Consider the following 23,551-nt stretch of genomic DNA (forward strand, 5'->3'; position numbering starts at 1 on the left):
AGCAAGACTGCGTGGAAGGGTTTTTACACGAAAAAGAAAGCATTAAACATGTGGATTGTATGACAACGGTAGATAGGGCATAGGGTGAAGAGGAGTAAGAGGAGGAGGGAGAGCGGGAGGAGGGTGAAGAGCACGAGTGGGGAGGAGGGGAGGGGAGGGGAGGGGATGGGAAGGGAGGGGAAGGAGTGGGTAAGGGGAAGAGGGTTGTACCCGCCAGGGCGGGACCCAGCCTGTGCCGTCCCACACCTGGTGCTAGCTTCAGCTCAGCAACCTGCGGCCGCCTCTCCTCCGGCAATGAGGCGCCGGGAAGCCCCCAGCATCTGATAATATCCGGGCCGCCGGTTGCCGGGAGGTGAATCGAGGTAAACTCGCCGCGCGCGGGGCGCAGTGTACATAGTAACCAGCCCTGAGTAAACGTTCGTCATATTCCTATGAGCTGCTCCGGGGACTGTCCTACGGAACTAGCAGGAAAAGGAGATCGGCTCTCTCCGCTCCCAGTGGAAAACGAGAAGGTCGCCAGAGGTCCTGTTTTCGGGGGGATCTAAAGCCCCCGCCCCAGCGCTATAGCCGAAGCCCCCCACAGGCTGGGGACCAGGGACCCGGAGGAGCGGGAGGAGGGCGCGCGCGGCGAGACATCCCCACCCCGGCCCCCGCGCGCCCCCGCCCCGCTCGCCGCCCGGGTCCCCACCCTCGTCCTGGGCTCTGGCGCCTGCGCCGCCGTGCGCGCGCCCTGCCAGAACAGGAGGGGACGAGGCGGGCGCGCGCAGGGGCCCGGGAGCGCGCGCGGCGCCGGCAGCCTCGCTCAGCCGGGACACCGCCCTAGTCCCAGCCGAGGCGGCCGCTCTCGCCGGCGTCGAGGGCGTGGCGGCCAGGCTGCTGCTGCCTGCGGCTCCCGGCTCTGTCTTCGGCCCCGCCCGCCGCCCACCAGGTTCCCGGAGGCCCCGCAGCTCGCGCCGCCCGGCTCCCCGCAGCCCCGTCGGGCAGCCCGGGCCCGTCCGCTTTCCTCCCGGCTCCCGTCCTGCGGCGGCGGGGCGTGCAGGTGAGGCCCCACCGTCCCCGGCCTCCCCAGCAGGTTTGCACCCAGCGCGGGGCGGGGGTGGGGCGCGGGGCGGGGCGGGGGGTGGGGGCGTGAAAAGTTAAAAAAAAAGCCGCCCCGAGAAGTCCGGGAGGGGTGGGCACCCCGAGCCGCGGGACCGGGAGATGCTGTCGCGCGCGACGTCGCCTCCCGCGACCTCGCCTCCCGCCGCACCCTTCTCGCGCGCGGGGTCTAGTCTGGCAGCCTCGAGGGTGGTGTCCCGGAAAACAAAACAAAAATGTTTTGTCTTCTCCACCAACGATTTTCTCCCATCAAGTGTTTGACTTTTTGAAAAGCCGACAGGCCCAGCCTGCCTCTGAAGGCAGGAGCGGTGCAGGGGCGCGTGGAAGGTGGAAGCCCCCTGTCTTTCTCCCTTGCCCCGCTTCCCCCACGGTGCGTGGATCACCATCGCATTAGTGACTCCCTAACTTCTTGAAACTTGTCTGTCTGCTTCTGTCCGCCGCCTGGACAGGTAGGGCAGGAGTGATCTGTTCCAGGTTGATTCTTCTAGCTTCCGTGCAAAATCTGATCATCTCCTTTAGAGATTAGGATTCTAGTGTAGGAAGCAATCCAGATCCGTGTTTCAGATACAAACAAGGATTATTTAAAGTGATGTTTTCCTGTAGTGCTGAAAGCCAAAAATATTCGCTTCCACTTGTTGGAAGCCGCCAAGTACACCACATTTATCTGAGCTTTTCATAGAAGTCTCTGATGTACTATTTGGCAAAAGAAGCAATTGATTTATCTGTAGCTGTGATTACATACGACGTAAATTAATTTGTTTTAAGACTATTTCTTTGGCTTTGGTTCAATATCTTAAACTCTGTAAACACATAATTCAGGAGCTAGATATACATCACACAAATGTGTTCTTTTTGGTGGGGATTTAAATTGATCTAGAAATGGGCTTTCCATGCAGGAAGACTGTGAAAAGCTTGAAAACTGAGTCTCTTCTTTAGCCAGGTCATCAGCTTTACATTTTACTGCATTGGCAAGCCTTGCCTTTGCTTTGCTTTTCTCTTCTCTTTTCTTCTTTTTGAGACAAGGCCTCGCTCTGTCACCCAGGCTGGAGTGCAGTGGTGCAAACACAGCTCACTGCATCCTCAACTTCCCAGGATCAAGCGATCCTCCCACCTCTCAGCGTCCTGAGTAGCTGGGACTACAGGTGCCGGCTAATTTTTTGTAGAGATTGGGTCTCACTATGTTGCCCAGGCTGTTCTTGAACTCCTGGGCTCAAGCCACCCGCCCACCTCTGCCTCCGAAAGTGCTGAGATTACAGGCATGAGCCACCGCACCAGCCCAAACCTTTTCTTTCTTAGCCTGAAAACAGATTTCAGTGCGTTTCTAGGAAACAAGATTTTTCCTGCTATTGAAATACAACGTTTGTAAAGGTTTCAAACATGTGAACATTAGGTAACAGACAAGAGCAGATTTTGTATGGTGTTAGAGTTGTTGGTTGAAGGACTTAAAGCATGAAAAATAGTGTGACCCGGAAATCCATTAGCCTGAAGCCTGTGAAATAATGGAAGCTCTAAAGTTCAACACCATTTGTTACTTAGAAAAAAAACACAGAAGGTGGAGGTCGGACCGCAATCTCCACTTTTTCCCTAGAATGTAGAGGTTCTATCCAGGGGAAAGAAATTATACACAGCACAACAAATAGCATCAGTCTTATGTATCTCAGCTTCAGTTACTCTTTAAAGCCTGTTGTTTTCATATGTTTTGTAGGCTGGTTTTTGTTATTTCTATCTGTCTCTTGCTAACGAATTCCTGGTGGAGTGGAACCTCAATTATAACAGGACCAATTCTAGGTTATCTGTGAAAACAAGACATGGGTCATTGAAACATACAAAATACAAAAATCAAATTTTCACCCGTTTTACTTTACTGTCGCACCAAATTTTTCTTACAGCTACTAAAAATAGTACAGTTCTACCTGTGAGTGGTAAATGACTAGAGAATAGAAGGTAGGGCTTCGTGATAGCTGTTCAGAACTTCGCATTGACGATCCTAAGCGGCTTTTTGTTGCTTTGTTTTCTTTTTCTCTTTTTCTTTTCTTTTTTTTTTTTTTTTTTTTTTTTTGAGATAAGTTCTCCTTCAGTTGCCCAGGCTGGAGTACAGTGGTGCAAACACAGCTCACTGCAGCCTTGGCCTCCCAGGCTCAAGTATTCCTCCCACCACAGCCTCCTGAGTAGCTGGGACTACAGGCGTGCACCATGTATTTTTTTGTGGAGATGGGGTTTTGCCATGTTGCCCGAGCTGGTCTCGAACTCTGGAGCTCTGGCAGCCCGCCTGCCTCTGCCTCCCAAAGTGCTGGGATTACAGGCATGAGCTACCACACCAGTCCAAGTGTTTTGTTTTGTTTTTTTAACTTAGTTGAAATTTATAATTTAGAAGTTTAAAAAAGGAACTTAGCCCAAAGCACCTGTGTTTATTTTATATATTTTATACATTTTATGTATTTTATTTTGTTCATTTTATAAATACAGAAAAGCCAAGTGATTTTTCCCAAGGTTATTCAGCAGGACACTTGTAGAGCTGATAATGGAGCACTTGTTTGCTTCCAGTATTGTTTGGTAGCATTTTTAACATACAAAAAAAGTAAAAAGTACATCTAACTAAGATATTGAAATGTTCACCAAGTTGGGAAGCTTGTTAATTTTAATCCTGGAGGAGAAAGAATTTGCCTTTTCCTGATCAGAACAGAAAATGCAAGATCCATGCCATGTGCTTGACATTTTGCCTTGATAGATGACTTTTGTCACAGGCTTGTTGTGGCAGAGCAGATGGTCGTGTTACTTGGAGTTTTTCCACTCATTTGATATTTCCATGAAGAAACAATTTGCCAGAAGCCAGCCGTAGTTACAGTTGTGCTGGAGATGATGGGAAACCTGGATTAGCACAGACCTTTGCTTACAGGAGCTGGAGGATATTGGTTCAGCCCTTTCTGCTGGGCCAGTCTAGAGTTCCCTGGATTGGGAAACTGAGAAACAGTTTAGTCTTGTGATAGTTGGAGCAGAGCTATAATTACACCACTGCACTCTAGCCCGCGTGACAGAGACCCTGTCTTTAAAAAAGGAAAAAGAAAGCAACATAGATATCTTGGGACAAACGACAAATAATTTGACAATAATCTAAAAAAAAAAATCGAAGGAAAATAGCTAAGACGTTATTAGGATAACTGACAAAATTTGAATCCAGATTATGCATTTGACAAATTATGTATTAGATAATAGTATTATATCAATGTTGAATTTCCTGTTTTTGATAATTATCCTATGGGTTATGTAAGAAAATAATCTTGTTCTTATACACTGAAGTATTTGGAAGTAAAAGGGGTATGCTCCATCTTTCAATGGCTCAGGAAAATGCATGTCTATAAAAATGGAGAAAGATAAAGCAGATGCACAAAACAGAAGGAATTGGTGACTCTGGGTAAAGGATACAGCGTACCCGAGTTCTTGTGCTATTCTTATAACTTCTGTTTGAAGTTATATCAAAAAAAAAAAAAAAAGTACTCAAAATTGAAGGTAGAAAACAGGAAATGAAGGTGTGACATTCTAAGAATTTTTTTTTTTTTAAGTCAGGTGAAGGATTATTTCCTGTGTTCTGTTTTTTAAAATCTTTTTACGGGTTAGACAAGGGAACTTGAAACAAAAAAATCTTATCAAGAATAGGTTGACTTTCTCAAATTTCAAAACCTAGTCAGCCAGAGCTCCTCAACTTGCCAGTCTCCAAAAATCCGGGCACAGTATTTTCTTTACCTCTTTTTAATGGGTTGGGAATAGGATAGAAACATTAGTGCCTCTAAGAGATAAGATACAAAGACAGCCCACCTTTAGAGATACTGAAAGTTAAATTGCACTTGGTTTTATCATTTCCCTGCCTAAAAACCCACAATGGCATGCTGGTTTTTATGTCAAAGCTCTGTAACCCTACTTTCTTGGCAACCTGGCCCATACCTGCCTTTCCGACTGTCTCATGCCACCCCCACCAAACACCTTGCACCCTAGCCATGCCAGATCACATGACCTTTGTGCATGCTGGTCCTACTGTCTTCCTGCCTTTGTTCATGTCCTGCTGGCTTTGCGTGGAATGCTCCCCATTCTTTTCCTTCCGAAATTCTGTTCATCCTTGAAGTCTCACCATTGCCTCCTTTGGGAAGCTATCTCTAATCCCATGCAGAATTCAATTTACCTTTGTGCTGACATATCAGTGGGGTAACCACAATACTACCTGCTTTTATTCAGCCTCCCTTATTAAGCATACACTGTGAGCGGGAAACTGTGCCAGGGCCTGGAGCTTCGCAGATACGGTCTTGTAGCTAGGAGTGATTTGTAAACAAATAATCACAATATAACCTTTATTGCTCAAGGTTCTGCTCTGGCTTCCCTCCCAACTTTGGTGACATTCATCCTGTCTTAAGGTCGTTGCATGAAATGAGAGCCAGTATTGACACAGGTGTGTGTGAACCACGGGGAGGCAGGAACTTAGTTGAGAACCTCTGGTGATTAGGCAGCTAAATACTCCAGTGTGGATAAAATCAGCCAGGAGAGGAAGATGAGGAAAAAAGGATGAGGATGTGGAGAAAGAGGCCGTAAAAAAGATAGAGTTGGTGAGGAAGAAGGGCCGGGAAGAGGCAAGACCCAGAAGGCAGGGACACAGGGAGGTCCAAGAATGAATGGAATAGGCAGCCAGGTCATGTGCTACAGAGATAGGCTGACACCTGACACAGGGTTTCAACTACAGGCTTGCTCGGCGATATCGTGGGTTTTGTTACAGATCATTGTAATAAAGCCGGTCACATGAATTTTGGTTTCCCAGTGCATATAAAAGTCTTGTTTACACTATACTATAAAGTGTGCAATAGCATGTGTCTTAAAAAAAATTATAGACCTTCATTTAAAAAATACTTTGTCGCTAAAAAATGCTAATGATCGGTTGGTGTGGTGGCTCACACCTAATAGTCCCAGTACTTTAGGAGGCTGAGGCGAGTGGATCACTTGAGCCCACGAGTTCGAGACCAGCCTGGGCAACATGGCAAAACCCCATCTCCACAAAGAATACAAAAATTAACCGGGCATGGTGGTGTGTGCTTGTAGTTCCAGCTACTTGGGAGGCTGAGGTGGGAGGCTCACCTGAGCCTGGGAATGTCAAGGCTACAGTGAACCATGATCACGCCACTGCACTAGAGTCTGGGCAACAGAGTGAGAATGAGACCCCCCCATCTCAAAAAATAATGCTAAGGATTAAGTCGTAATCTTTTTGTTGGTGGAAGGTCTTGCCTTGAGGTTGATGGCTGCTGACTGATAAGGGTGGTGATGCTGTAGTTTGGGGTGGCTGTGGCAGTTATTAAAACAAGACAACAGCATTTCACGAAAGATTTCTCTGTAGTATGTGATGCTGTTTGATAGCATTTTACCTACAGTAGAAGTTCTTTCAAAATTGCAGCCAGTCCTGTAAACCCTGCCATTGCTTTATCAACTAAGTTTATGGAATATTGTAAATCTTTTGTTGTCATTTCAACAATGTTTACAATGTCTTCCCCAGGAGTAGATTTTATCTCAAGAGACCGCCCTCTTTGCTCATTCACAGGGAGCCAACTCCCTTCCATTCAAGTTTTGTTTGAAATTGCAGGAATTCAGTCACATCTTTAGGCTCCACTTCTAATTCTGGTTCTCTTGGTATTTCCACCACATCTGCAGTTATTCTCTCCACTGATGTCTTGAACACCTCAGAGTCATCCATGAGGGTTGAAGTCAACTTCTTCCCAACTTGTTGATGTTGCAATTTTGACCTCCTCCCATAAATCACGAATGTTCTGGATGGCATCTAGAATGGTGACTTCTTTCCAGAAAGTTTTCCATTTACTTTGCCCAGATCCATCTGAGGAATTGCTACCTCTGGCAGCTGTATACTTATGAAATGTATTTCTTAAAATAGTAAGACTTGAAAGTCAAAGTTACTCCTTGATCCATGGGCTGCAGAATGGATATTGTGTTAGCAGGCATGAAAAGAACATTCATCTCCCTGTATATTTCTGTCAGAGCTCCTGGGTGACCGAGCGAATTGTCAACGAGAGCAATGTTTTGAAAGGAATCTCTCTTTTTTTCTTAGCAGTAGGTCTCAAGAATGGGCTTAAAACATACAGTAAACCATGCTGTAAACAGATGTGTGGCCATCCAGGCTGAATTGTTCCGTTCATAGAGCACAAGCAGAGTAGATTTAGCACAATTCTTAAGGGCCATGGGATTTTTAGAATGGTGAATGAGCATTGGCTTTAACGTAAAGTCACCAGCTATGTTAGCCCCTAACAAAAGAGTCAGCTTGTCCTTCGAAGCTTTGAAGCCAGGCATTGACTTCTAGCTATGAAAGTCCTAGATGCATCTTCTTCCAATAGAAGGCTATTTTGTCTATATTGAAAATCTGTTGAGCGTAGCCACCTTCATCAATGACCTTAGCTAGATCTTCTGGAGAACTTGCTGCAGCTTCCACATCAGCACTTGCTGCTTCGCCTTGCGCCTCTATGTTGTAGAGACAGTTCCTGTCCTTCAGCCTCATAAACCAACCTCTGCTAGCCTCAGACTTTTCTTCTTCAGCTTCCTCCATTCTCGCAGCCTTCATAGAAGTGAAGAGAGTTAGGGCCTTGCTCTGGATTAGACGTTGGTTTAAGGGAATGTTGTGGCTGGTTTGATCATCTATCTAGACCACTCAGACTTTTCGTATCAGCGATAAGGCTCTTTTTGCCTTTTTAGCATTTGTGTGTTCAGTGGAGTACCACTTTTAATTTCCTTTGGGAACTTTTCCTTTGCATTCACAACTTGACTGATTGGTGCAAGAGACTTAGCTTTCGGCCTCTGGGGACGTATCTTCCTCAGTAGGCTTAATCAGTGCTGGCTTTTGATTTAAAGTGAGAGACTCAGGATGCTTCCTTTCACTTGAACACTTAGAGGCCATTGAAGGTTTATTAATTGGCCTAATTTCAATATTGTCGTGTCTCAGAGGGTAGGGAGCCCGAGGAGGGGGAGAGAGTCGGGGAAATGGCCCCACTCAGTGAAGCAGTTAGAACACCTACAACACATACCAAGAACACCCATGGCCGGGCACGGTGGCTCACGCTTGTAATCCCAGCACTTTGGGAGGCCGAGATGGGCAGATCACAAGGTCAAGAGATCGAAGCCATCCTGGCCAACATGGTGAAACCCTGTCTCTATTAAAAACACAAAAAATTAGCTGGGCGTGGTGGCGTGCACCTGTAGTCCCAGCTACTTGGGAGGCTGAGGCAGGAGAATCGCTTGAACCTGGGAGACGGGGGCTGCAGTGAGCCAAGATCGCACCACTGCACTCCAGCCTGGGCTACAAAGCAAGACTCTGTCTCAAAAACAAAACAAAACAAAAAAACAAAACATCCACAACATGTATTGGTTAAGGACACCCACAACATGTATTCATTAAGAACACCCATGTGTATTGGTGAAGAACACCCACAACACATGTCGATTGAGAACACGCACAACATGTATTGATGAAGTCTGCCATCTTATATGGGTGCAGTTCATGGTGCCCCAAAACAATTACAATGGTAACATCAAAGATCACTAATCACAGATCACCGTAACAGATAAAATAATAATGAAAAAGTTTGAAATATTGTGAGAATTACCAGAACATGGCAGACACGAAGTGAGCACATCCTGTTTGAAAGTGGCACTGATAGACTTGCTCAATGCAGGGTTGTGACAGGCCTTCATTTTGGAAAAAATGCAGTGCAGTGTGATAAAGTGACGCATGATAAAATGTGGGATGCCTGTTGGGAAGCCGTTGCCGTCCATGAGGAGGACAGCTGCAGCCAAAAGGTAGCGCGGAGGCCAAACTGCACCTAATTCAGGAGTGACTAGAGCAGAGGGAGCGCGGCAAGAAGAGATCACGTTTCCTAGGAGCTGGTAGGAAGGTGAAGGAGAATTAGGGGGAGCGTGAGGGGAGAGTAGAATCCAGATGGTAGGGCTCGCAGGAACACGTTTGCTGAGGAAGAGGAACAAGTGGAGAAGGAGAAATGGAAAGTATAGCTGACACTTTGGGAGGCGGAGGCGAGCGGATAACTTAAGGTCAGGAGTTCGAGACCAGCCTGGCCAACATGTGAAACCCCGTCTCTACTAAAAATACAAAAGTTACCCGGGCATGGTGGCACATGCCTGTAGTCCCGGCTGCTTGGGGGGCTGAGGCAGGAGAATGGCATGAACCTGGGAGGCGGAGGTTGCAGTGAGCCAAGATCGCACTACTGCACTCCAGCCTGGGCAACAGGATAAAATTCTGTCTCAAAAAAAAAAAAAAAATTAAGTACAGCTGACAGCTGATGGAACGGGGTTCTTTAGGAGAATGGGTGCTTAGCATTGTTGAAGAGGAGAAATGCTGGCTTTGCTGGGAGTGCCTTGAGGGTAGGAACCATGTTTTCTTCACTCCCCAACACCGAGCAGTAGGCACTCAGAAAATGTGTATACAAATGAGTAAAGATTTTACTTCTTAGAAGTAGTCTTGATTGATATTGTAGAATACCAAAAAACCTCACTATTTTTATTCCATAATTACCATTCTGTATTGTACTGTGTGTAAGCAATGTATTTGTGACCTTCTGTTCTTTGAAATAAAAGGGAAAAATCACAAATCAGGTGGTATTGAGGTAGTAATCATAATCACTTAGTTTGTCTGTGCCTGCTACGTATTTATTAAATTCTGCCTCCGCATCTTGAAATGTGTCATGTCCAAGGCTCTCTGCTCGGTAAATGTGATGTGCAGTTCATTGGAAGAGGCAGACATGCACAGAAACAGCCTATGAGAGACAGATTCTGTCCTGTTATTCCACCCAGGGACACTGTCAGCTCCAGACATTTGCCTTAAAATTGGTTATTTTTTAAAGTTCAGAAAAAGGGACCAGGCGCGGTGGCTCACTCCTGTAATCCCAGCACTTTGGGAGGCCGAGTCGGGTGGATCACCAGGTCAGGAGATCAAGACCATCCTGGCTAACACAGTGAAACCCCATCTCTACTAAAAATACAAAAAATTAGCTGAGCCTGGTGTTGGACGCCTGTAGTCCCAGCTACTTGGGAGACTGAGGCAGGAGAATGGTGTGAACCCGGGAGGTGGAGCTTGCAGTGAGCCAAGATCATACCACTGCACTCCAGCCTGGGCGACAGAGCGAGACTCCGTCTCAAAAAAAGTTCAGAAAAAGGACATCTTTTTTATTTTCTTTAATTTTTTGTAGAGGCAAGGTCTCACTATGTTGCCAGGCTGGTCTTGAACGCCTGAGCTCAAGTGATCCTTTGATCACTGCCTCAGCCTCCCAAAGTGCTGGGGTTGGCCAGATGTGGTGGCTCACACCCGTAATCCCAGCACTTTGGGAGGCTGAGGTGTGAGGATCACCTGAGGTCAGGAGTTGGAGACCAGCCTGGCCAACATGGTGAAATCCCGTCTCTACCAAAAAAATGTAAAAAGTTAGCCGGGCATGGTGGTACGCACCTGTAGTGGAGGCTGAGGCATGAAAATCGCTTGAACCCGGGAGGCGGAGTTTGCAGTGAGCCGAGATCGCGCCACTGCACTCCAGCCTGGGCAGCACAACACGACTCCATCTCAAAAAAAAAAGTGCTGGGATTATAGGCATGAGCCACCGTACCTGGCCTTCTTTTTGATTTTCTGTATTAAATTTTGCCTACTGCAAATATTTCTAATATTAACAAAGACTGAATTTATAGACAGCTTTTGATTCTGTGTAACTTAATTCTTTCGAGTGTATTCAAAAAGAACAAATTGGTTAGGAGAGGTAGAGTCAGCTCATCACAGACCATATTTCAGGGTGCAGATGGTGAGAGAATTAGTGTGGGTTGTATTTGGCTGTGCCAGTTACAGTGTTGTACATGGAAAACCCCAAACAAATATGTGGAGGCTCTTCTGGTTCACATTTTTCTTTCTACTGCTTCTAAACTAGAACACATATTGATACGATCTCATTTTATGTTACCCTTTTTCCCTAGGTTCACTAGAAAATGTTTTGCCTTTTTTTCTTAATAAATCATTGCCAGTGAAATATGTTACATAAAATATGCTAAGCAAATCAAATTAGCGTATCTAGAATTCACTTGCGAGGACTGTAATGCATTGATTTAAATATTGATTTATCTTTCTAAATAAAATTGCTTCATTTGATGAATTGCAGCCTGGAGACATTGATTGATTGGAACATTATTTGGTCTTCAGAGTTTTACCTCTGCATTTTCTTTTTTTTTTTTAATAGTGGGTGCCTGATAGACATCCTGGGACTATACAGACGGAAAAGGCCCACTTTGGGGGATAATGCTGAGGGACACTATGAAATCTTGGAATGATAGCCAGTCAGATCTGTGTAGCACTGACCAAGAAGAGGAAGAAGAGATGATTTTTGGTGAAAACGAAGATGATTTGGATGAGATGATGGATTTAAGTGATCTGCCTACCTCACTTTTTGCTTGCAGCGTCCATGAAGCAGTGTTTGAGGCACGAGAGCAGAAGGTAGGCATCTCTCCTCCCTTTCCCTACATTCGTAGCATGTTAAATGTGTGTGGATTTGGGGAAACAGAGCTTGACTGGTCTCTGACAAATTAAGTATAGAAAGTGTATGTCCACTTTTAGATGTTGCCGCAGAATTTTTATTGTATTTTTAGAAGAGTATCAGTCTGCAGCAGATAGGAAATGTTCCAAAACCAGTTCTTCTCCATAGACACTTTAAGAAGCACTGGCATTTAGTGAATTCTGAGTCAAGTCTTATTCAATCCATTCACTTATTTCTTCACTTATTCATTTTCGGAGACTATAATTAAAGAAAACCTGGGGATCTTTAGCCGGGCTTCCTATTACTTGGGAGTGCATTCACAAAAGAAGGAATTCAGCTTTTTCCTGGGACTGATTTACGTAAAACCTATTAGGACTATTTATGATTTTGTCGTAACAAAATTGTTCACGTTTCTTGTGTTAGTTTCTATAACCGGGGAAAATGATTGAGCTTATTATTTTAAAGATTCCTTTAGTTCATTTATTATTTACCTAGAAAGAGGTGTGTGTGTGTGTGTGTGTGTGTGTGTGTGTGTGTGTGCTTTGTTTTGTTTTTCCCCGTCATGACCTCACAAATGGCTATAGGTCTTAGTCCCACAAAAGTAAAATAGCTCTGCCACTGGGATGTGTTTTCCACGTTCTGAGCTTTTTCTCAAAACACTATCACTGGCCCTTTAGTTTTCAGCCGATGCACCCAAAATATTTCCCTTCCAATGACTTCCTTGGAGCAGAACTTCGATACCATTTAACTCAGGATGTACTTGAGTGCCTACGGTGTGCCAGGCACTGGTGCCAGTTGCTTCAGGGGATAGAGCATGAGACATGCAGCTTCTGCCTCATGGTGTCCAGCCCTGCAGCAGAATCAAGGCCAGGCAGCAGGGATGACAAGTAATAATGATATCACATGGAATCTTAGTGCCTTTAGAAACACTTGAAAGTAGCCGGGCGTGGTGGCTCACGCCTGTAGTCCCAGTACTTTGGGAGGCCAAGTCAGGCAGATCACGAGGTCAGGAGTTCCAGACCAGCCTGACCAACATGGTGAAACCCTGTTTCTACTAAAAATACAAAAATTAGCTAGGCGTGGTGGCAGGTGCCTGTAATCCCAGCTACTCAGGAGGCTGAGACAGGAGAATCGCTTGAACCTGGGAGGCAGAGGTTGCAGTGAGCCGAGATTGCACCAGTGCACTCCACCCTGGGCAGCAGAGCGAGACTCCGTCTCAAGAAAAAAGAAAGAAACACTTGAAAGAACAGGGCCAGGTGCAGTGGCTCGTGCCTGTAATGCCAGCATTTTAGGAGACTGTGGCGGGCAGATCACTTGAGCCCAGGCGTTCATGACCAGCCTGGGCAATATAGTGAGACCCCATCTCCATAAAATAAAATAATAATAATAATTTAAAAAATGAGGAATAATAATTATTTAAATAATAATAATTTTAAAAGTGCATTGAGGAAAGATCACAGCCAGTTGGAATAAAAGATCTCACAGGGAGGTGGCATTGGAGAAGGGCTATGAGAGTTGGGTAGGATTTTAGCAGGGAAGGGAAAGGAAATTTTGGCCAGAGGGAACAGAATGAGAAAAGAGCTGAATCAAGAGAGTGTGGGCCATTTCAGGAGTAGCGAGCCATTCTGTGTGCTTAGCACATAGCTGATATTTGGCCAGAGTCAGGAGAAATTGGGCTAGAAGAGTGAGTATGGGGCCACCCAGCAAAATCCCATGAACATCTAGCTCAGGAGCTTGCCCTTTTGTGGGAAACGGTCGGAGGGTTTCTGAGCACAGAGCGGCCATCAGAGCTCCACGTCAGGAAGCTCAGCCCGCAGCACGTGGATGGCAGAGCGATGGGAGAAGAGGGCAGAGCAGGGAGCCAGGGAGCTCTGGGAGTGCACCCGCCTGGAGATGACCCAGCCCAAGCGGAGCAGGGAAGGGGGCTGCACTCGCCAGCTGTGTGTCTTTCAGGGTTGTTTCATTTACAAATGCTATTTGCTTTCCCAAGTTCAGTCATAATTTAGACATTTTGAAATCGTCCTTTTGAGTTTCATGCTAAGAGCTCTAAGTTTTTATGTTATAAATAAGTTAACCTTGTTTATTGTTGTAAAAAACCAGATGAATTGCCAATTTATGTTAAAATTATATATGTCGGAATTCTTTCAAGAAACCTCACAATCTTTTCTATTTCTTTCTCTTTTTTGTTGTTTTTTTTTCTTGTTTGTTTGTTTTTGTTTTTGTTTATTTGGTGAGATGGAGTCTTTCTCTGTTGCCCAGGCTGGAAGGCTGGAGTGCAGTGGCGCGGTCCCGGCTCACTGCAACCTCCGCCTCCCAGGTTCAAGCAATTCTCCTGCCTCAGCCTCCTGAGTAGCTGGGATTACAGGCGCACGCCACAATGCCCGGCTAATTTTTTTGTATTTTTAGTAGAGATGGGGTTTCACCACATTGGCCAGGCTGGTCTTGAACTTCTGACCTCAAGTGATCTGCCCACCTCGGCCTCCCAAAGTGCTAGGATTACAGGCGTGAGCCACCGCGTCTGGCCAATCTTTTCTATTTCAACCTTTTCTTTTTAACTGTAGCCTGGGAAATTTTTAACCTGCCAAAAGGGTGGGTCCTTGTTGGGTTTCATTTTTTAAACCATTTGGGGATTATATCTAACATAAATTTATACTGGAAATCATCCCAGCAGAAATTCTAATAACAGCAGTTCAGCGGACTTCCTAGTAAATTGTATTTAACACCCTTAACAGTAATATCTGAAATGACAAAATATAAAATGTTTATATTATGGTTATCTATAGATCATCAATTGGATATAAAATATGGACAGAATCAAGGCCAGACATGATGGCTCATGCTTGTAATCCCAGCACTTTGGGAGGCGAAGGCGAGAGGATCGCTTGAGACCAGGAGTTTGAGACCAGCCTGGGCAACATAGTGAGACCTCGTTTCTGTTAAAGAAATATTTTTTAAAATATGGGCAGAATCAAATGTTTCCTTTACATTTTTCTTCTGTCAGTGTCTTATTTTGTTGTAGTTTCTCCTGAAATCAGCTGTTTATTCAGGTTATCTATGAATGTGCAAAAAATAAAACAGTTGCTTTTGTTGGATTATAAGCAGAATAATCCTGATTGCAATTGAACACTTTAATGTCAAAAAATAATTTCTGGCTGGGCACATTGGCTCACACCCATAGTCCCAGCACTTTGAGAGGCCGAGGCAGGTGGATTGCTTGAACCCAGGAGTTCGAGACCAGCCTGGCCAACATAGCAAGACCCCATCTCTATAAAAAAAAATTTTTTTCCTAACTTGAAAAAGTTTTTGTCTTTATAAGCTTCTAACTATTGGAGTAAGCTTTTACATTCTTCCGAATAGTAGAATAAATAACACAGGTGCCATTATCATGTAAATGTAAATCTTTGCTCCAGATCATTAGATTTTTGGCTCCATGTTTTTGTCAATATTTCTTAAGAATAGTGTTGGAGGGATAATAAATCATAGGAAAATAAACTGTAAGAAAAATAGGTGGAGAAAAGGACTTATCTTTCAATGTATATTTCTCAGCTATAGGGTTGTTAATTTTATGTATGTGCTCTGCTAATCAGTAGCTCCATCAGGAGTGCCACAGGCTTAGTGCTTCATTTTTCTTTGACAGATTTGGATTTGTCCCAGTGTGATTGTATTTGCTTGTTTGCTGTTTTTAACCCCAGTTGTTTTTTTTTTCTCTGTCTTTTAAAAAAGCGACACAGGGTCTTGCTCTGTCACCCAGGCTGGAATGTGGTAGTGTGATCATAGGTCACTGCAGCCTTGACCTCCTGGGCTCAAGCAATCCTCCTACCTCAGCCTCTCAAGTAGCTGGGACTATAGGCATGCACCAGTACATCCAGCTAATTTTTTTAATTAATTTATTTATTTATTTATTTATTTTGAGATGGAGTCTCACCCTGTCACCCAGGCTGGAGTGCAGTGGTGCAGTCTCAGCTCAGTGCAACCTCTGCCTCCCGGGTTCAAGCAATCCTCCCACCTCAGCCTCCGAAGTAGCTAGGATTACAGGCATCCACCACCATGCTCGGCTAATTTTTTGTATTTTTAGTAAAGACAGGGTTTCACCCCGTTGGCCAGGCTGGTCTCAAACTCCTGATGATCTGCCTGCCTTGGCCTCCCAAAATGCTGGGACTACAGGTGCATGCCACTACAACCAGCTAATTTTTGTATTTTTAGTAGAGACAGAGTTTCGCCATGTTGGCCAAGCTGGTCTCAAACTCCCAACTTCAGGTGATCTGCCTGTCTCAGCCTCCCAACGTGCTGATATTACAGGCATGAGCCAATGTGCCTGGCCTGATTTTTTTTTTTTTTTTTAAGAGACAAGGTCTTGCTATGTTGCCCAGACTGGTCTCAAACTCCTGGGCTCAAGCGGTCTTCCTACCTCCGCCTCTCAAAGTGCTGGGATTATAGGTGTGATCCACCATGCCTGGCCCCTCCAGAAGCAAATTAATCTTACTTCTGGTTTGAACATGAGGAGTTTTCAAAATATAATTTAGGTTTTTATAACATGAGAAATGGGACTGCCTTTTGCCTTAGGTCTTGGTGTCTTAGGGGACTTGGTAAATGTTAGTGTTAGCAGTCTTCTCAACAGGACTTACCATAGAAAGAAATGCAGTAGAATCTAGTCCCCTTGCAAAGTACTGCCCTTTGTATATAAAACTGTTTATCTGACCTCCTCACCATAGGACATTTGATTTGTGTTTCTGATGATGGTGGTTGAGGGATATTAATACCTCACTACTTGCTCTGCTGTCCTCCTCTGTGATGGGTGACGCAGAGCATCTCATTGAGTTCCCAGTGCAGAGCAACACCTGTTAAATGTTTGCTGAATGAATGGATTCTGTAAGATGGTTGTTGAGGATTAGTGATGCAATACTATGATCAAGAAACAGAATTGTGAGCTGAGTGAGACAAAATGGTACATAGGAGATTTAATCTGAAATTATGCTCCCAGATACACTGGCCCAAATTCTTCAGTGGCTTGTATAATCATATGCACAATTCAAATCTTCCTTTCAAGCTTCGATTCTGTACCTTCCATTTAAAGAAGAATCAAAAATATTATTTAAGAAAAGTAAATGATATTTGGAAGCTGAGTAAAGTGATCTTATGATTTTTAGACTAAATCAATTGTTTGTATATTCTAGCAAAGCCTTCAGCCCAGAAAAAGTAGAATCCTTTGAGGAAAGTGATATTTTAAATTTGGGAATTAAAAAAGAGGATTCAAAGGAAGAATATCTCTGTTATAGTGAACTGTGTTTTTAACAGAGCATGAAACATCTTAAGGTTTCAGTAAATGTTTAATTGGTTTTATAGTGCTGTTCTGGCCATGAATTAGTAATTTAGTTAGCTTTGAGGCTCAGTTAAATACTAGAGAATCATAGAAGTTTAGAATTAAGAAATCCTAGTCCAGTCTGTATTTTATACAGTGGGTTTAAGTTATAGACATTGCTGCAAAACATTGTTGAAAGAAATTTAAAGAAGGCACAAATAAAGGGGAAGACATCCGTATCTATGGACTGGAAAACGTAATAACGTTAAGATGTCAGTACTACCCAAAGTGCTCTACAGATTCAACTCAATCCCTATCAAAATCCCAATGATGTTTTTTTGCAGAGATAGAAAACCTACCCTGAAATTCATATAGAACCTCAAGGAATCCCAAATTGCCAAAACAATCTTGAAAACAAAGAACAAAGTTGGATGCACATTTCCTGATTTCAAAACTTAGTATAAAGCCATGGTAATCAAAACAGTGTGGTACTGGCATAAAGGCAAACATAGAGATCGATGGAATTGAATAGAGAGCCCAGAAACGAACCTTTGTGTATATGGTCAAATGATTTTCAACAAAGGTACCAAGACCATTCTGTGGGTGAAAGGACAGTTTCTTTTCAACAAAAGGTGCTGGGAAAACTGAAATCCACATGCAGAAGAATGAAGCTGCATCCTTATTTTATATCAAATAAAAAATTAACTCAAAATGGATCAAGCTACTCAGGAGGCTGAGGTGGGAAAATTGCTTGAGCGCAGGAGTTTGAGGCCAGCCTGGAAACGTATTGAGACCCCATCTCCTAAAACAAAACAAAACAAAAAACCAAAGACTTAAATGTTAGAATTAAAACTATGAAACTCTTAGAAGATGCAGTAGCATCTTCAGAGAGAAGGCTCCTCTACGTGCTGGAACTGTGCTACCCTCTATGGCACAGCTCATAGTAGCATGCTTTTAAAAGTATCATTTAGGCCGGGCAGAGTGGCTCATGCCTGTAATCCCAGCACTTTGGGAATACAAGGCAGGTGGATCACCTGAGGTCAGGAGTTCGAGACCAGCCTGTCCAACATGATGAAACCCCATCTCTGCTAAAAATACAAAAATTAGCTGGGCATGGTGGTATACGCCTGTAGTCCCAGCTACTCGGGAGGCCGAGGCAGGAGAATCCCTTGAACCTAGGAGGTGGAGGTTGCAGTGAGCTGAGATCGTGCCATTGCCCTCCAGCCTGGCTGACAAAGTGAGATTCTGTCTCAAAAATGAACAAACGAAAAAAAAAAATTAAAAAGAAAATAGAATATTGGTTGCTGGAGGGTGGGGAAAAAGATTTACAGTTTAATGTATTGAGAGCTTGTATGGGATGATGGAAAAGTTCAGGAGACAGATAGTGGTGATGGTCACACAGTAAGACTGTACTTAATAACCACTGACTTGTACATTTAAAAATGGTTAAATGATAAATTTTGTGTTTTGTATATCTGACCACAATAAAAATAATGCAAAAAAAAGCCTATTTTTCTTAAGTTTAGTGTTCTTGGTAATATGTATGTTTTTAACTATACACATACATATATTTATACACACACATATGTGTGTGCGGTATGTATGTATTGGACACCTGTTTGGCTCCACCTTAACCCTCTTTTCACCTAGTCATTGCTGGAGCAGCCAGCTGTGTGCAGGTGTGACCTTAACACCTGGCCTGAGCTGCCCTGTCTTTCCATCCCAGCATTTCTGTGCTGCCTGAACAAGGATGCTCAGCCATACTGATGCATGCACAGACTTAGAAGCATGAGGGAGTTAAAGTCCCATAGGGTAGTGGAGTGCAGTGGCACAATCACGGCTCTCTGCAACCTCCGCCTCCTAGGTTCAAGCAATTCTTGTGCCTCAGCCTCCCATCCTCCCACTCTTTAATGTTTAATAGAGGTGGTGGGCTCCTCATTTTTTTTTCAGTCCAAAGCAAAGGGGTGTGGCAAAATCATGTTCCCAGTTTGTTCTTAGTTGAAACAGCTAAACCTTGCCTTCTCCGAGTTGGGATAGGGCAACAGAGTGGAGCCATGGTGGTTCCAGAAAGGTCAGGAAATACACACTTGGCCACCATCCTCATCTGTTACTCCTTGAAACTGACCTTCCCGTATGGCCTTTTCCACTTTTCTCCTTTACTGAGGCCTATTATCCAGCTGTCAAGCACTCTCTCAAGTTCCCAAGGTTGTTGGTTACATATTATTATTAGCTATTTTAGGTACAAGGTATGTGCTGTCATTTTGATGACTAACTGCACAGGTGATCTTAGCATATGAAGGCAGCTTCTGGTCTGTATTTTGTGGAAAACCTACTTACATCATAGGAAAAAGCCTCAGGCTTTGGTTTTTAGGCTGCATTATTTGTGTTATGCCTGTAGACGTTTGTGCTGCCAGAGGGGGATACTAAGTGACTACAGAAAAAGTTAAGTGGTTAATGATGATTTTTATTTTAATGGAATCCCCATTATCTTTTCTCAAATAAATATGCAGCCATCACCCAACAGGATGATGTTAATTTTATATCATTAGAGAATTCAGAAATTTATGAAAGTGAGCTATTTCTGAAATAATTCTAAGGAGAAAAATAGTCATTTGGTTTTGGAATGAACAGCTGCAGATCCTTCCCGTTTATCACAAGTCATTTTCAGTCCATTTTTACAGATTATGTCCTTCCTCTGCCGTCCGCAATTTTCTAAATCCTTTTCGTGCTAATGCCGGGTTATCAGGGGCAGCCTCAGGAATCGACATGGAGATGTCTGTGGACTCACAGAAGGGCAAAGCTACCAGCTGAGGGCTCGTAACCATTTTTCTCAAATAGGAAACTGATGGTTTTGCCTCCAAGTTAATTCTTCATGCTTCTAAAGCACCTCACAGCTAGAATTCACATATTTCATAACCATATTTATGCTACTTCAAGGGGAAAATGGGTGTGGAGGAGAGAGAAAAAACACAAAACTCAGCAAAAGCTTGCTAATCAGTTCTTGCATGGCTTCATTTTTGTATAAGTCTTTTTTTTAAGAGAGAGAGACAGGATCTCACTCTGTTGCCCAGGCTGGAGTACAGTGGTGCAATTGTGGCTCACCGCAGCCTCGAACTCCTGGGTTCAAGCAATCTTCCCACTTTAGCCAACCAAGTAGATAAGACTACAAGCGTATGCCACCATCCCTGGCTGATTATTTAATTTGTTAGTAGAGATGGGGTCTTGCAGTGTTGTCCAGGCTGGTCTCAAGTTCCTGGCACCCCAAAGTGCTGGGATGAATGAGCCACTGTGCCTGGCCATTTTGTTATAATTCTTAATCCTATCACAGGTATTGGATTTGGAAGAGAGAGAGAGAGCCGGATGACCTATTGCTGTCATCTGCATGTTACATTCAGTTACAGTGTATTTCTGGAATTAAAAAAAATTATCTTGAAGGGAAATAGGAAGAAGGATATGATTATCACGTAGCTGTTTGCAGGATAGCTTCTCTCATACGATGTATTGGTACTAGGAAAAATTCATTGTTGTGAGGGGCTCGGGATAATACATGGGCCTTTTCCCTTGGGAAAGGAAAATGTTTAATGTACAGGATTACAAAGTGCTAATATTTTAGAAGCTATTCTTAATTAGTTCCTCCTCAGTTTCCATTGTGTTCAGTGTTAATGGTTAATTTCTTAACCATCTCACATAGGAATTTTAATATTTTCTTAATGTTTAAAATACATTTAAAATAAGCTAATACCAAGAACCAAATGGGATGTGATTTTGCAAAATCTCAATTCTAATTCTCTTTAAAAGCGACAAAGCTAGCCACTTTTGAAATGGATGCTAAAGAAACTTTGAAATGTATCCAGAAGCAATAATAATATATTATATGTAATATATATTTAATATATATATAATATATGTAAGTATATTTAATATACTTACATATTCACCTTCCCTTTTAAGAACTGATATGCTACTTTAAAATCCTTACTATATCTGTATAATATTTTGTTATTTATATTTTATATATATTACTTTTTTCTTGAGACAGTCTTGCTCTGTTACTCAGGATGGAGTGCAGTGGCATAATATTGGCTCACTTCAACCTCTGCCTCCCAGGCTCAAGCAATCCTCATATCTCAGCCTCCAGAGTAACTAGGACTACAGGTGTGTAATTTTGTATTTTTAGTAGAGATGGGGTTTCACCGCATTGGCCAGGCTTGTCTCAAACTCCTGGCCTCAAGTTGATCCACCTGCCTCAGCCTCCCAAAGTGTTGGGAATACAGGCGTGAGCCACCGCGCGTGGCTTTCTGTATTACTTTAATATATGGAAACGCCATAGTAAGTAAGAATAGAATTGATCTTAAAACTGCCCCCCTGCTGGAAGCAGCTTGCAGTCCACTGAAAAGCCAGACAGAGTAGAAGGTCTGGCGTGATGTATTTTTTTAAATGTATTGACAAAAAATACACAGTTTTTAGGATAAATTATGTTTCCTCAATAATGAAGGATATTTGAACATGGAAGAATAAATATTGGAGCACAAATTATTTTATATTTTATCCAACTGGAGAAATGTTGCAAAGTGGGAGGTAAATGTTCAAATTGAGAGAAGTTAATAAATGAGGGAGTGTACAATTTGCACTTCAGGATCAACAGATCATTGAAAGAGCTTTACATAGGCCAAGCAAGAACAAAGCTAATTTATAGCTTCCTTTTATTGTGTTACCATTGCCAAGCCTAAGGAATATTTCTAAAGGTATTGAGAAGTTTCTTAGATCCGTTTTATTGCATTTCATTTATTAAACCATTGCCTAAATATGTTTTCTGTAAAGAAAATTTAATGTTGCTTTTCTTCTAGTGATTGAAATTAGGCTTTTCATTATCCCAATTCATTAATAAATGGGAAAATAACAATTTTTTTCTCAGCCTCATGAACGACTCAAATATTGCTCTCTTTCTTTTTCTCTAGTCCATCTCAAAATACTCAGGAGATATACATGTATTGCAAATTATATAAAATAATTTGTGCTCAGATATTCTTCCAATGCTTTTCACCCCAAAATGCAATTTTTGTGCAATTACATAGTTTCAGTGTGAATGTGGAGAAAAAGGTTTGATTGTTTTGCCTTTGTGAAAGAGAAACTGTGCCTATAGGGAGTTAGGCATCTTTAAAGAAGTTGCCAAAGGTACATTAGCATCTTTCATGTGAATTTCATTCAGGGGAGGAAAATAGAGAAAGAGAAAAAATAGTTGGAAAAAGCAAAAAAAAAAAAAAAAATGAACACAGAAAATCTGAGACTAACAGATAAAATAAGATAGTAGACATCCCAAAATATCAGTAATCAACAATGGACTAGTTCCTCCAGTGAAAAGACAGTGAGTGTCAAACTGTGTTTATTTACATACAGGCACACACATGCATTATACACACACGTATTCTTTTTATGAGGCATATCTAAAACATAAGGATACAGAAAGGTTAGAAGTAAAGGCTGAAAATTGATTTCTATGCAATACATAATCAAAAGAAAGCTACACCAGCTATATTAATGCCAGACAAAATAGACTTTAAGACAAAGGGCATTCCTTTATCTGGGAGACGAAGAGGGTCACTACCTAGTGATTAAAAGTTCCATTCACCAGGAAGAGAAAAAAAATCATAAGCTTGTATGCACATGATAACTTAGCCTTAAAATGTAGGAAGCGAAAGTGACCAAATTATACAGAAAAATAACACATCCACCTAATAGTGGGAAAATCTAATAGATCTTTCCTGATATTAGTTAAAACAGACCCCCAAAAAATCAGGATATAGAACTTGTAAAGCACAGGAGCTGGATATACTGAACATGTTTATAATACTGTACCAAACAGCTGCACAAACACACTCTTTTCAAGCACATGTAGATTTATGAAATTTGATGACACTGAACCAAAAGCAAATCTCAAACTGTCAAAGGATTACTATCACTATGGATAGCCTACTCCAATCAGAGTGAAAATGAGTTAGACATTAAAAAGATAAAAAACTCCCATCTATTGCAATTTGAGAAACGTACATCTAAATAATTCATGAGACAGGGAGAGATCATAAGGGAAATTAGAGAGTATTTAGAATCAACTGGTGCAGTTGTTCACGTCTTTAATCCCAGCACTTTGGGAGGCTCAGACAGAAGGATTGCTTGAGCCCAGGAGTTCCAGACCAGCCTGGGCAAGGCATTGAGACTCTGTGTGTACAAAAATAAAATAAAATTAGCCAGGTGTGGCCAGGCATGGTGGCTCATGCCTGTAATCCCAGCACTTTGGGAGGGCAAGGTAGGAAGATTGCTTGAGCTCAGGAGTTTGAGACCAGCCTGGGCAACATAGCAAGACCTCATCTCATTTAAAAAAAGAAAAAGAAAAAAAGCCAGTCATGGTGGTGCCTGCTACTCAGGAGGCTGAAGTAGGGGTGGGTGGCTTGAGCCCAGGAGTTCGAGGCTGCAGTGAGCTCTGATCACACCACTACACTCCAGCCTGGGTGACAGAGAGACTCTGTCTCTTTTTTTTTTTTTTTTTTTAAGGAGTCTCATTCTGTCACCCAGGCTAGAGTACAGTGGCACGATCTTGGCT

At 43.0% G+C, this 23,551-nt stretch overlaps 1 protein-coding gene across 2 annotated transcripts in view; it reads left to right on the forward strand.

Moving 5' to 3' along the window:
• The first annotated feature begins 811 nt into the window (after window positions 1-811).
• RCAN3 (RCAN family member 3) overlaps window positions 812-23,551 on the forward strand; it is a 28,740-nt gene continuing 6,000 nt past the window's right edge. The window contains exons 1-2 of one of the 2 annotated variants that reach the window (XM_003271615.4): window positions 812-1,072; window positions 11,361-11,614. In XM_003271615.4, the coding sequence (XP_003271663.1) occupies window positions 11,420-11,614 (195 nt within the window). In that variant the 5' untranslated portion in view covers window positions 812-1,072; window positions 11,361-11,419. The remainder of the gene's footprint in view (window positions 1,073-11,360; window positions 11,615-23,551) is intronic. The other variant, XM_030805679.1, reaches the window with a different exon arrangement.

The sequence above is a fragment of the Nomascus leucogenys genome, chromosome 24 (genome assembly GCF_006542625.1).
Source record: "Nomascus leucogenys isolate Asia chromosome 24, Asia_NLE_v1, whole genome shotgun sequence".
Classification (NCBI taxonomy): Eukaryota; Metazoa; Chordata; class Mammalia; order Primates; family Hylobatidae; genus Nomascus; species Nomascus leucogenys.